Below are 13,295 nucleotides of genomic sequence, written 5' to 3' on the forward strand. Positions count from 1 at the left end.
TCCCAAACTTGGCTTATAAGATAGGAAAAAAAATTGTTCATAAAATTGTTTCATCACAATAATTTATGAAATTATGATGTTCTTCCTTATTTCATAATCACCAGTCTGAGTATAGAAGTCCACTGCTGGACATAAAACTCCACCAAAGAAGGCCGCCGAGTACCTTTCGTTTATTTGTACATCGCCTTCCCAAAATCCTGTCTTGGTCATTGGTCTCCTATATTTTTTTCTTTTGGATTTCCGCATCGTAGTGGCGCTTCTCTCTGAGAAGTTCTTCATCTAAAAAAACACATTTAGTTCATAGGCGTGCTAAGGACTAAAAAAGTCGAATAGTAAACCCACAACTTGACATACATTGTATAATAATATCACACAACTATGCAATTGCAATGTATAACATTTCCTCCTGATAAAGCCAACACACACATAATGCAAATAATGTCATAGCAGTCATCATACACATACAATCGTTTATCGTATCCACCAACCTTTGTTTGCTGTGTGTAATAGACCTAATATTAGCATAATAACATAGCTTATGCTATGGGCAATACTTTTAGCAATACGTCATTATTTATTACGTCGTCGAGTAAATGGTAATTATTAATCATGGCTATAAAAATACGGAACTGCTAGTTCTTTTAGCACAGTTTTTTTCATAATGTCATAAAACTTCCAAAGATTAATCATATCCACCATCAGAATGGAGAAAAAGAATCAATTGACCATTGATTGGATGCATTTAATGGAAGGAAATACCTAGTTCGCAAACCGTAAATCTAATTGGTATTGTCCCAAAAGACCGTAACGATCTGGGCAGTACAATAGACAATGGTTTTCTGATTAGCTCACATCAAGGTCATGTACTCGTTAATTACAGAACTGATAAATTAGACTCTTTAGATTTAGGGAAACGAGCTAAATGAAACATAAAGTTTTTCGCACTTTAACTTTCAGGTATTTTCTGAATATCAAAAAACGAGTTTACTGCATCAAAAAACTTCTCTGAACGTCTTAAAAGATATGGGAAAGTGGTAATATGTTCGTTCCTTCGTTTTAATCAAAGGACATCCACTGCTGTACAAAGGATTTCCACAGTGATACCTTCTAAATAAAATAATCTATAAGCATCGCCATTGCAGTCTTTTTATCTATTTATCAATCGTGCCGAGTTAAAACGTTCCGCCCGGCTACAGATGATATTAAACCGCACGGCCTTGCTCCATTCCGGAGCAATTGAACAATTGAGACATGGGAACTGGTGGATCAACGTATGTCATGCAGGATAGACTTAGTGCACGTTGGCTGCAAGTGTAAGATTAGAAGTCGGGTCAAATTCATGAAGGTCTAAAGATAGATGAAGTAGTTATAGCCTAGACTTTAGACAGTACACATGTCTATGATTATGGTTGCCAGATGAGCGAAAAAATGGTAGGGATTTGGCGGGATTCTCCAAAATTTTTGTATGTCCTCCCGACTCCCGTCAAAGTAAAAAGGTCTGCCGAAAAACAACTCCATTTTAGTAATTTCCGTTCCATGGCTTCGGACTATACACCTTAGGTTTTAATGAGGCTACTAGGACATTGACTGCTAATCGTTTGGCTCCTTGCCTGATCAACTTCAAGAACCGTGAAGGGTGTATTGTATTTGCGTGGGTCCTCAGATGAGTCAGCTTCATGGTAATCATTAGCGAAAGTTTTACCAAGTACCTATTTCGTCAGTCGGAGTATAAATAGATTGAAAATATCTCAAGGATCTTGAGGTCACCTTTCCTCATTGTTTACAGAACGTCCAAAAAAAAAGTTGATGATACATAATCTGAAATCACAATAGTCGTGGTTTTAAAATTGAAAGAAAATTGCGCAAGATACAATAAACTGTCTGTCATCGAAATTCATAAAGGTGATTGAACTGACAAAGCTTCAGCATTTTATCATGCCATTCGTCATCATTATCATAGCAAAAATAGTTGCGTATTGACCGACTGCCAACGCGTCAGATCCGTCAAGATGCGGTATTGTAAAAGATATGTATAACACAAATGAGTGACAGCAGAAAACAGAAGCTCAACAATAAACAAACACAATACAGACAATTAATATGAACGCGAATTTAATGCAGTTCAAATGTTTCTCTCAATACGTTTTTTGGAGTTTTACGTCTTTTAGAACTTCTGATTCTGAAAATCATTTTGTTTCTACAATATTGCCGAATGTATTCGTGAAGAACAGCCCTCAAAACATTTGTATGTATGGCAGCGATACTAAACTGGTTGAAAAAATGTTGTTTTGACTCGAGGAAACCAGAATAACTATTGCTTCGTTTTTTACATAAACGGTATTAATATATTCATGCAATTTTGGTTTTTCTGTCTGCATTAGAGACTCGTGCACTATTCATCAGAGACGTGATATAATATTGATAATTCTTTGGCGATTGAATAAATTAAGTTCCGTTTCAACAGCAGAAAACGAAATATGCTTCAATACTTTGATCTTGTTCATAAAATACTCCGTCAATAAACATTTCGAAACTTACTCGTACCGTTGCGTAGTAGCTACGAGAGATATTTATACATCCCACCGCATGTTTGTGATACAGCGATCTACTACGCGAAACGATTTCTTATATCGACTCGTATCTGTCTCTATCACGCCATGGGGATAGAAAGAGAAAAATATAGCCGAGTTGTATTGAAATCGATTTGCGGAATAGGGTCGTCTTCACCATTTAATTACCCTAGCTAGAATACAGATGGTAATGTAGGCGTGGGCGGTCATAGATACGGATTCTTGGGTGCAAATGTTTTGCTGAAAATTTCTACTTTTGCAATTCCTACTAGTACCATACAGAAATTCTTATTTAGTACCTTTAGGAAAGTAATAAATATGTTCTTCCTATTTATCTCCTGTATAATCATATCATAATTAGTTTGCAGTATTACTGCATACTATGACGTATCATTTCTCATAATTCTCCTTATTTTTCGGACTAATTCCTAATAACTAGTGGAGCACACAAAGCTACTTTCTTCACAGAATATTTTAATAAGAATAATAGTCCTGAACTCTCAGAAACACGTAAAACAACCAAAACAGCTGTAAATCACGAGAACAAAGGAATCCCCGTAGTTCCGACTACTTCCCTTTATTGAATAATGTTGTAAAAACACCGTCCTCCGTCCCTCCAGTCTAGACACCAGACGCCAGACGACCTCTCGCAGACTGTGACCCTGGATCGATGGTATGAGTGGTCTATCAAAAACGCTTTCAGACAAAGAGGGAGGGAAAACCTTTATGACAAAGGGGGATTACGATTAAAAAAGTTCAGTAATTGGAAGTTGTTTTCCAATTTCCACGAATATTACGAAGTAACGAATTTTTAGAATATTTAAATTAAATTACCCTATGACTCAACCAATAGTGTTGTTCTTTATATGTAAGGGTTCCCTTCCCGATTGGGGCAATGCCGGCACCGAGACCGACTACCTAGACAAGGTCTTTCTAGTACAAAGGAGATAAATAATAAAACATTTTGAACGTTACGTACTACTGACGGATTGTATTTCAAGATAGGATTAAAAATAATTTATTTGGTGGTCCATACCTAAGTGTTAATAACATTAAAGAAAGTATGATTATGTGCGTATAATTATTATTAATTATTCAACTTACTTTCCTTATTTACTAATCGATTGCGGAAAACATTTTCTTATTTATAGTAACCACAGGCTTAGTGATTATTATACTTTATACTTACATGGAATTTCCTCTACAGTTTACAATTACATTAAAATAATATAACACTTTTCAATCGGTAACAAGCAAATTATTTTATTTATTAAACCTAGACTTGTCAAAGGCTTACGAGTACGACAAAACAACTCAACTGCAACATAGGTAGAAAAACTATAAAAGCCCAATTAGTTAAAAGGGCTCTTTGGAAATTACGATGCCTGGTAATTATTTTTACGACACCATTGGCCCACCATAACTTGGCAAGTGAGAATTGTTGCACACCACGCCTGGACAGTGGTGTACCCCAAGGCGGTCTCATGGGACCCATATTTGATCAGGGTTATTAATGAAGATAGCTATTTTTACATAAGGATTGCTAGTAGTGTGAACGGTTATTTAAGCGATAGTTACAAATTGAAATATTATTCGATTATAAATAGTATAAAATCTCTTATGTTTTTAAATTGAAGTGCAATAAGCCTATTGTAAAATAATCAATTATTAGTAGTGACGATTTGATATAAAATTGATAGGCAATTGACCTGTCTTCAAAGTCGTGTTAAAGGCAGTGATACAGTCACACAATTAAGGCAGTCTAAACATTTTCATTGTGTCATTGAGATATACTACTTCTCAATTGTTACTATTTTGGTGTGACAATTCTTTGTTTATTTAGACAATTGAGTTTTAACGAACTTATCTTAATGTCGATGAGGCACATCGATCATTTTAATTGTTAGATAAACGCTATATTAATTTTCCATTTTATTTTTCAAAACGTAAAGTCTATATTCTAAAATGTAACATACACATCTTGAATCTGAATTATTCAATATCCAAATCATACTTTCGAAACTATGCATGCACTATGTTTATTACTGTATAGTTAAAAATAAGTTATTAAAAACTATAGCTAGAACAACACCACAAGCCTTATCGTATTCTCTATGGACTTCCTCCACATACATGTATATACGCATTGACCACTCATATAATAGGACTGATAGCAGCCAGTCCTTACTTCAGTCAATAATTTCAGTTTTGGACGTATGGACAGTTGACATCGTGCTAATCAACTGTCCAGTTAAATAGTCCAGTGTTTATAGTTAAGTTAAAAGTGAAATGTGTTCATTAGTGAATTTAAAATCCAACTTTGAACGTCAAAAATATAATAAAAACTATAATTTATGAGGGATTTGTATGAAAAATGATTAGTTTTGTCTGAATTTTAAATACTGTTATTATCTTTAAAAACCATTGGAAAAAAAGAGTGAAATAGTTTAATTCCATACAAAGCGTGGTCGATAAAATATACGTTAATTGTGCTTATAGGTAATATACAATCACGTTTTCTAAAAGCAGCCTGTAAAATCGATTAAATTAACTTTGTTTCAAGGTCTCTTTGCCCACATCGAAGTGACATAGAAAGTTTTCGTTTAATGGGTAATATGTCGCTCTAACAATATAAAATACATTGTAAAATGTATATTTAAACAATTTATTACATTTCCGTGTTAACCTTTATGTAAACTCGATAGTTTTTCCTCAATACTTAACGCTTTGTGTAACAAATAGACCAAAATTCAACAATGTTATTACATTTAAATGCATCCTTGGACTGGATTTTAAAGTAACTCATTATCCAAAGATTTAATTGCACTTAAAAACAACAGCATTGAAAAAACTCATCAGTACAAAGTAGTGTGTAAAGATCGTCACGATGCCTAAAGAAGTCAAAGAAGAAACGGTCCTGAAATTAAGAAAAGAAGATGTCGGTCGTCTGAACACCTTTTATGCAACTGCAAACGTATCAAACGCTGTTGAAAAATGGAAACGCAAATCTGTGTCTATAATCTCACCCAAATCCGGACGAATAATAAGACAGAAATCAAACCAGATAAGTGTAGAAAAGAAAAAACCGGAGCACAAAGATGCTGGATTCTTTTCAAGACTCTTCGATGATTTCAAGAAAGCGAAGGTATCGGATTTTGAATACCAGCAGCCAAAAGTGCGGGAGAACAGTTCTTACAAGCCTTTCTGGGCTACGAAAGTAGTCAGTCCAAAAGAGAAAACAGTTAAGGCTATTGAAGAAGCTGAAATCAAAACTATAAGTCATGCTGTTGTGAATAAAGCTATAGTCTTCGAAAAAGAATCTCAGTCCCATTACTCACCTAAAGTGACGTTGAGTAAAAAGTTTCTAGTCAACAAATCTCCAAAAGAACAAGTGCCAAAACTATCGCGAGTGCATCTACACAACGAGTACAAGTTGAGGATGCCGCCATATTATAACGGGAGCAAAATGTACATGCCGACAGGCGAACAGCTGTTTTGGGTTTGTCATTTTGATTTAATTGCCTGGCTAGACCAGTTTTTGGGTATATCTAAGTCATCAGGCTCAATTTAAACAATATTCAGTTTACTTTTATCTTAAACAAACGTTATCTGTCTGGGTTGTCTGGAAGAGGTGGCTAAGACCGCCTAAGGGCTAGTTCCCAGGATAATCTAATTTTGTGGGATCCAGTAATGCAGGATCCCGCAAAACAGGACTGTCGTGTGAACATGCATATGTGAGTTTGAAATTCGAATTATAAATTCGAACGGATCGACATGCACCAAACTGTGCTGTTATTTATCTCAGTTTTCCATTTTCGAAGATTTTGTCTTGTTGGACAGTAACAAATGTAAATACATGAGGCTAAAAGTAAATGTACATCTTTACTTAATATTATAAAGCTGAAGAGTTTGTTTGTTTGTTTCCTTGAACGCGCTAATCTCAGGAACTACTGGTCCGATTTGAAAAATTCTTTCAGCTCATTTATCGAGGAAGGCTTTAGGCTATATTACCATCACGCTACGAGTAATAGGAGCAGAGCAACAATAAAACATGTTGTGAAAATGGGTTTTCACGCGTACGAAGTCGCAGGACTCGCAGGCACAGCTAGTAATTGATAAATAATTTAATTGCTATAATTATTATGTTTAATCCTGGAAAAGGATGCGACCTGATAAATAATAAAATCGCTCGTTTATATCAGAAGGTCACCCCACAATAATTGTCCTTGTTGTAAAATAATTATTACATTATTATTGTGTTTGTACAACCCACTTCAAAAAGGAGGTTCTCTATTTAGTTTTCCTACCTATGGTGTTTTTACTACCTCAGAAATCCGTAGTTTGAAAAGCGTTTTATTTTTAGGGTTTCGTAGTACCCTTATTTATAATAGATTTGAAGAAGGCTTTGGTAGCACCAACGACCAACTGGCAACTAATATCGCATATAATTTGCAATCGCCAGAGACCCTAAACAAAATAACATTCATGGCAATTTTCATTCTTCATCAAACCGCTTCACAGAGCGAAGTAACTAATACATAGAAGAAAACGCCGAATCTAAGTAATTACTGAATTACAGAGTTGAACGGATAACACCACTGTAAAGTCCTGTCACTCACCAGTGGTGCCAAATGTTGCACCAAAACTGTACCCTTTTAAACCCGAAACCGTCTTTGTATCCACACGGGACTATCCCACCTCTCGTTCCCACCGTTGCAGCTTCTGTGTAGCCAGGATCTACAGCTTGACCGCCAATAAAACGCAACCAGTGAAGGTCAAGTTTGTCCCGGGGGAAAGTTTTAAACTGTAATTGGACCCGCAACGTCTTTGTATCGAGACTTGTAAGCAGTCTCCCAATTTCGATACACCTCAGAAAATGTATATTTATTTCATGGTCTTAAAACCTTTCCATATTATTTCAGCTAGGCGAGACCCGTCCATCGTCCTTCGGTCCGGCTACATACCAGGACTTCAAGGACATCCGCTCCCGATGCCTAGCTGAAGGCAGGCTGTTCGAAGACCCCGAGTTCCCTGCCATAGACCGCAGTCTCTACTACAAGGAGAGGCTGGATAGACCCATCACTTGGCTGAGACCTGGGGTAAGTGTGTTTTTAGCATAGAGATATAGAGATGCATAGAAATTCACACACACAAAGTAATCAAAATATGTGCTCATTATCCACTGCAGTATCAGCACTCAAAGTTCGAATAATCTTTAGTACTACGCAAGCAATGTAAACTGTTTACATTATGACGTCGCTGCCGTCATCATTGCTGTCACGAGCAATGTGTTCTGTTTTTGGGCATATTGCTGCGACACCAGCCCCGCCCCCTTGTCACATCTCCCTTTAGTTTCTGTGATCTGTGGTTTTTAGTGACCACTACTGAAATTCAAGTGAGGATATTTTTTAGAAAATTTGAATTTATGAGGAAGTCGATTAAAGACTTGAAGTAGATTCAGGTTAGGATCAAAGATTTCATAATGCCAACAGAAACTGGCGATATTCAAACAAATAAAGTAAGCAGCATTGACACTGAGACAGTTCAATTACGGATCGTTCTTAATTGACTTGACACCACTAATAATAAATTCCAAGACACAACTTCTCAAAAAGTACATAATAATTTTGTCTTGAAAACCCAATTAGTTTCCAATAAAATGGGTTTTTTTTTTTAGTGAAATCAATAAACAATAAGTCAACTACACTGTCTTGGTGAAAAAATGGCGTCATACTTCATACAAAATCTATGGGAGCGTCGAGTTTTGACATCATAAACATTGTCAATCGTATGACGGTGACAGACAACTAGCGCATGGGGCGTCGTGGCCTTCGTCACCGTGGGCCACGGCATATGCTGAGTGGGGTCCCGTTGCAGTGGGCATCGCTGTTGCGACAGGGTGACAATGCTCATTTCACTTTCTCTTCCATTATTATGTTTTATGTGTTACCTCTGTCTTTGTGTGATGTCCATAAAAATCAAAGTTTCTTGAGAAAGAAAGATCTCTTCAACATCAATTCAATAGACAGCTATAGAATTGATGTTGAAGACGGACACTGCTGAGGCAGTTCAATCTCGATTTTTATCGCACTTCATCACACAATGGCGCAAACTAAATGTAATGTCATCCTTGCAGGAAATAGCCGACAACCCTCAGTTATTCGTGGAGGGTTACAGCCGCTTCGATGTGCAACAGGGAGAGCTTGGCGACTGCTGGCTGCTGGCCGCCGTCGCCAACCTTACGCTGCACAGAAAGTGAGTTCTTCCCAGACTACTACAGACATAGGCGTCTCTCTCTCTCTCGTCATCTTAGAGCGGGAGATCCTACCAAAAACTGCTCCCCTACAGCCGCTTCGATGTGCAACAGGGAGAGCTTGGCGACTGCTGGCTACTGGCCGCCGTCGCCAACCTCACGCTGCACAGAAAGTGAGTTCTTCCCAGACTACTACAGACATAGGCGTCTCTCTCTCTCTCGTCATCTTAGAGCGGGAGATCCTACCAAAAACTGCTCCCCTACAGCCGCTTCGATGTGCAACAGGGAGAGCTTGGCGACTGCTGGCTACTGGCCGCCGTCGCCAACCTTACACTGCACAGAAAGTGAGTTATAACCCCCTTCTATTGGACTACTACAGACATGGGTGTACCAAGGATGGGCAAGTGTCCAAACGCTGGAGACCCTGCCAAAAAATCTGATTTTGCCCTCTCCTGGTCAGACTGCCCCCCTCCCCCTCAGGTTTAGAAGCAGAAGCTGGGTACGCCAATCACTATAGAGGTCGAAGGTTTGATCCCCAACAAATATTTGTGTGCATGAACGAACATTTTGGTTTGTACTGGTCTCGTGTATTATTGTGGAGGGCTACAGCTTTCGATGTGCAACAGAGGCAGCTTGGAGACTGCTTGCCATTGTCGCCAATATCACGCTGCACAGACAGTGAGTTACTCCCTTTTATCGGACTACTGTATAGAGACATGGCTGTACTGAAGGTGACAGGTGGAAACGGTACGACCTTATATTTTGTCTAAGTGCAGGAAACTCTGTCTAAAAGCATCTGATAGTTTTTAATTATAAATTTTAAATATTTCCAGATTGTTCTTCCAAGTGGTGCCGGACGACCAAAGCTTCGATGAAGAATATGCCGGCGTTTTTCATTTCCGGTAAGAAGAAAATATTCTCCTATTCCGTTCTATTAAGTAAGCTGTTTTTACGCTTAAATCACTGAACCAATTTAGACGAAATTTGGGGTAGAAAAAGTTTGGAAACCCATTTAAACATGGGATACTTTTATCCTGGTACTGGCCTGGTACAGGCGTAAGTCGGTAATAAAGTATTTCAATCATGACCTATTTTCTCGTGAAGATGTAAGCACAATAATAATAAGTACTACGTACAGAAGATTTTCTTCGCGAAGGTATTTAAAAAAATGTATGCTCAATGTCGTTAACAATATGGTGTAATTTAGCTTGTCTCAAGAGTCGAGCACCATTTTGTTGACAAACGTCAGTGATCGGTACTGCGCCGAAGCCATAGGGCTGACTTCGATAAAATGATGTGTGACGTGAGTTGCCAAACTGCGGAAAATGGCGGAGGAAATACATGAATAAGCATGAATTATGTTTTGTGTTTCTATTATTATTCAGGTAGTTAAAATACTGCACAGTATTAATTACACCACCGTTTTTAGATATAGTTTATTATCTTTACAATGCAATGGGTGAAGAATACACGTGCGTGCGTCAATACTCGCTCGTGATTGTCCTGTCGATTAGGTATCTCAGGAGGGGTAGTCGCGCGTGTTTTGTTTTCGATGCAAAATCGCGGAGATGAACAGGCCTGGCGTAAGCAAAAGCTAACAGGACTATTCCCACCTCTCGTTCCCACCACTGCAACTCCTGTGTAGCCAGGATCTACAGCTTGACCGCCAATAAAAACCCAACCAGTGAAGGTCAAGTTTGTCCCGGGGGAAAGTTAAACTGTCATTGGACCCGCAACGAAATTAATCAAAAGAACATAGGAGTTCGAAGTGAAGGTTCGACTTCCCTCCGTTAAAAAGCTAGTTTATACATAATCAGTTGACATCAGAATAATTCTTTCTTTCCAGTTTCTGGCAGTATGGCCGCTGGGTGGACGTGGTGATCGACGACCGCCTGCCCACTTACAGAGGCAAACTGGTGTTCCTGCACTCCTCGGAAACCAATGAGTTCTGGAGCGCTCTGCTGGAGAAGGCTTATGCCAAGTAAGTTTTTATATAAAGCCTGGTCCGTGAGCACGTAGAATCCCGTCCAATGACCCCAAGCTACCCATCCTTATCGCTCGCGCGTAATTATATTGCTGTCGCGACTGTGCGACGCGCGCCCGCAGTGAGTGTGCGAGCGCGACAGCAACATAATTACGCGCGAGCGATAAGGATGGGTAGCTTGGGGTCATTGGACGGGATTCTACGTGCTCACGGACCAGGCTTTAGTTGTTTCATCATCATCATCATCATCTCAGCCATAGGACGTCCACTGCTGAACATAGGCCTCCCCCAATGCTTTCCATGTTGCCCGGTTGGTAGCGGCCTGCGTCCAGCGCCTATAAGTAAGTTTACCACTATCAAACTTAAAATTAACATTGATTTTCGACCTTATGATAATTTGAACTTTAATCATTTACAGTTCAACCTTTATAGATCTCAAATATTGCCACCATAATTGGAACCTTAATTATTGACTTATTGTAACTTCAAAAAACATTGAAAATATTTAACATTATTGTGCCCTATGAAGTGTTAACGACTTTGTAAGAGAAAGGTCATGGTAGACATTAGTTCTCTAGTGAATAGTTAATATCATTAAGGAGTGAGTGCTGACTTCTAAAAAAACACATTCGAAATTAATTGTGTTGATGACACATTAACGGGACAGGGACATCATACTTAATCCTCATTACCATTTAAATTATATGGAAGAGAGCTCATAAAAGGTACCTACATCAATTGATTGATGTTACCTTTAGTAATTTTTTTTTGTGTTACCATATGTCGTTTCTTTTTTACCCCACATTTGGCAACCCTTAAAGGTGTTCTTCTTCTTAGTCGTGGTTGCGCTGACGAGGTACACGGTGGGGTGTTAGACGTCATCTCTGAGGGTAGCTCTCTTGGCGATGTGCTTCCATTTCTGACGGTTAAAGATGTTACCATACCAAAAATTACCCTTAATTTCTCCTTCTCCAGGCTCCACGGGTCCTACGAGGCCCTCAAAGGCGGGTCCACATGTGAAGCGATGGAAGACTTCACCGGCGGCGTCACTGAAATGTACGACATGCAGGAGTTACCGCCCAACTTCTACACCATACTGCTCAAGGCGTATGAGAGGAACTCGCTCATGGGGTGCAGTATCGAGGTCAGTCAACAAGACAGAAAGTAACGCCCGGATTCACAAACATTACTATGAGGTCTCACAGTGCGCGTGAACGCACAGGCTGACACGAACCAATTCAACGCTGTGCGTTCGATTTGTTGCTTCACTTAAGCAGGCATGATTTGTGATACGGGCGTAACACTGTTACTCGTTGGGAAAAAAAAATCCATGAAGTCGCACTGTTACTCGTTAAGACATTTGATGCAGGCCCTTCTTTCCCACTAGGCACTTTAGACACGTGCCTAGGACCCCACGACCAAGGGGCTCAAAAGACCTTTTTTCCAGATGATAACGACCCCCCTTGATCCTTAAGAGGGCTCCTAGTAGGTCAAAGACGGCCCTGATTTGATGTATGACAGCAACGAACAGATCACGTCTCGACTCCTCTCCGCTTTGGTGGAAACCGGGTCCTACTCATTAGTCACTAGCCTGCATTATTGTCCCGCAATGGTAGGGTTAATATAATAATAATAAGGACTTCACCGGCGGCGTCACCGAAATGTACGACATGCAGGAGTTACCGCCCAACTTCTACACCATACTGCTCAAGGCGTATGAGAGGAACTCGCTCATGGGATGCAGTATCGAGGTAAGACAACAAGACAGATGTTTGCGAGGTGTTTCTATATGCCTAGCTCGCACTTATTACGTGTCATGTAAGCTATAAATTACTGTATTGAATTGAAAAAGAGGCTGACAAAGGTGACTGAGTTTCTTCCGCCACTTCTTCTCAGCACCAGCCCATGTTGTCCCGAAGTGGTGGTAGGGCAAGCTATATTTGGGACGTGTATAAGTGCCCTGGAAAGGACCTATGTACAGAATAAACTATTTCATTAATTCATATAAAGGCGTTTATTGTGGGATTTAAGGATACCACAATAAATTAACTTGATGTATTAACGAATGTACCTTAATTGTATTTGTTTTTTCTCTTCTTTGCATTAAGTTAAAGCACATATAACACTGTTTGTTTGCTTGGTTAGCTTGTACCAAAATAAGTTTGTAATATTACTATGAGGATAATAGTGCTGGTTGCGTAATAGTATAAGTTTATTTAATGTTCAGCAGTTGTATTTGCAATATTGCGCAATTGTTTGTTATCCCAAATAAAATAAAATAAAATAAAATTAGCTAAGGTTGAATTGCTTCCTTCCGAACGGGTGCTGCGCAAGGTCCAGTTATCAACCATCTCGGTTTTCTACATATACTTAGAGCTGAGAACTTTGATACCGCGATGCAGGTTTGTAGGCGCCATGTGCCATAGTAAGGTAGGTGTCAGCGCGATCTTTTGGGTGTTGACTAGTGGCGTGTCGATAGATGTCGCCA

The 13,295-nt window shown here is 39.0% G+C and overlaps 1 protein-coding gene across 1 annotated transcript in view; it reads left to right on the forward strand.

Moving 5' to 3' along the window:
• Positions 1-13,295, forward strand: part of LOC135084485 (calpain-B-like) — a 39,830-nt gene that overhangs the window by 1,966 nt on the left and 24,569 nt on the right. Inside the window, exons 3-7 of the mRNA XM_063979272.1 lie at positions 7,493-7,669; positions 8,707-8,825; positions 9,657-9,725; positions 10,670-10,804; positions 11,783-11,951. Of these exons, the coding sequence (XP_063835342.1) occupies positions 7,493-7,669; positions 8,707-8,825; positions 9,657-9,725; positions 10,670-10,804; positions 11,783-11,951 (669 nt within the window). The remainder of the gene's footprint in view (positions 1-7,492; positions 7,670-8,706; positions 8,826-9,656; positions 9,726-10,669; positions 10,805-11,782; positions 11,952-13,295) is intronic.

This window comes from Ostrinia nubilalis, chromosome 26, assembly GCF_963855985.1.
Source record: "Ostrinia nubilalis chromosome 26, ilOstNubi1.1, whole genome shotgun sequence".
NCBI classification, from domain to species: Eukaryota; Metazoa; Arthropoda; class Insecta; order Lepidoptera; family Crambidae; genus Ostrinia; species Ostrinia nubilalis.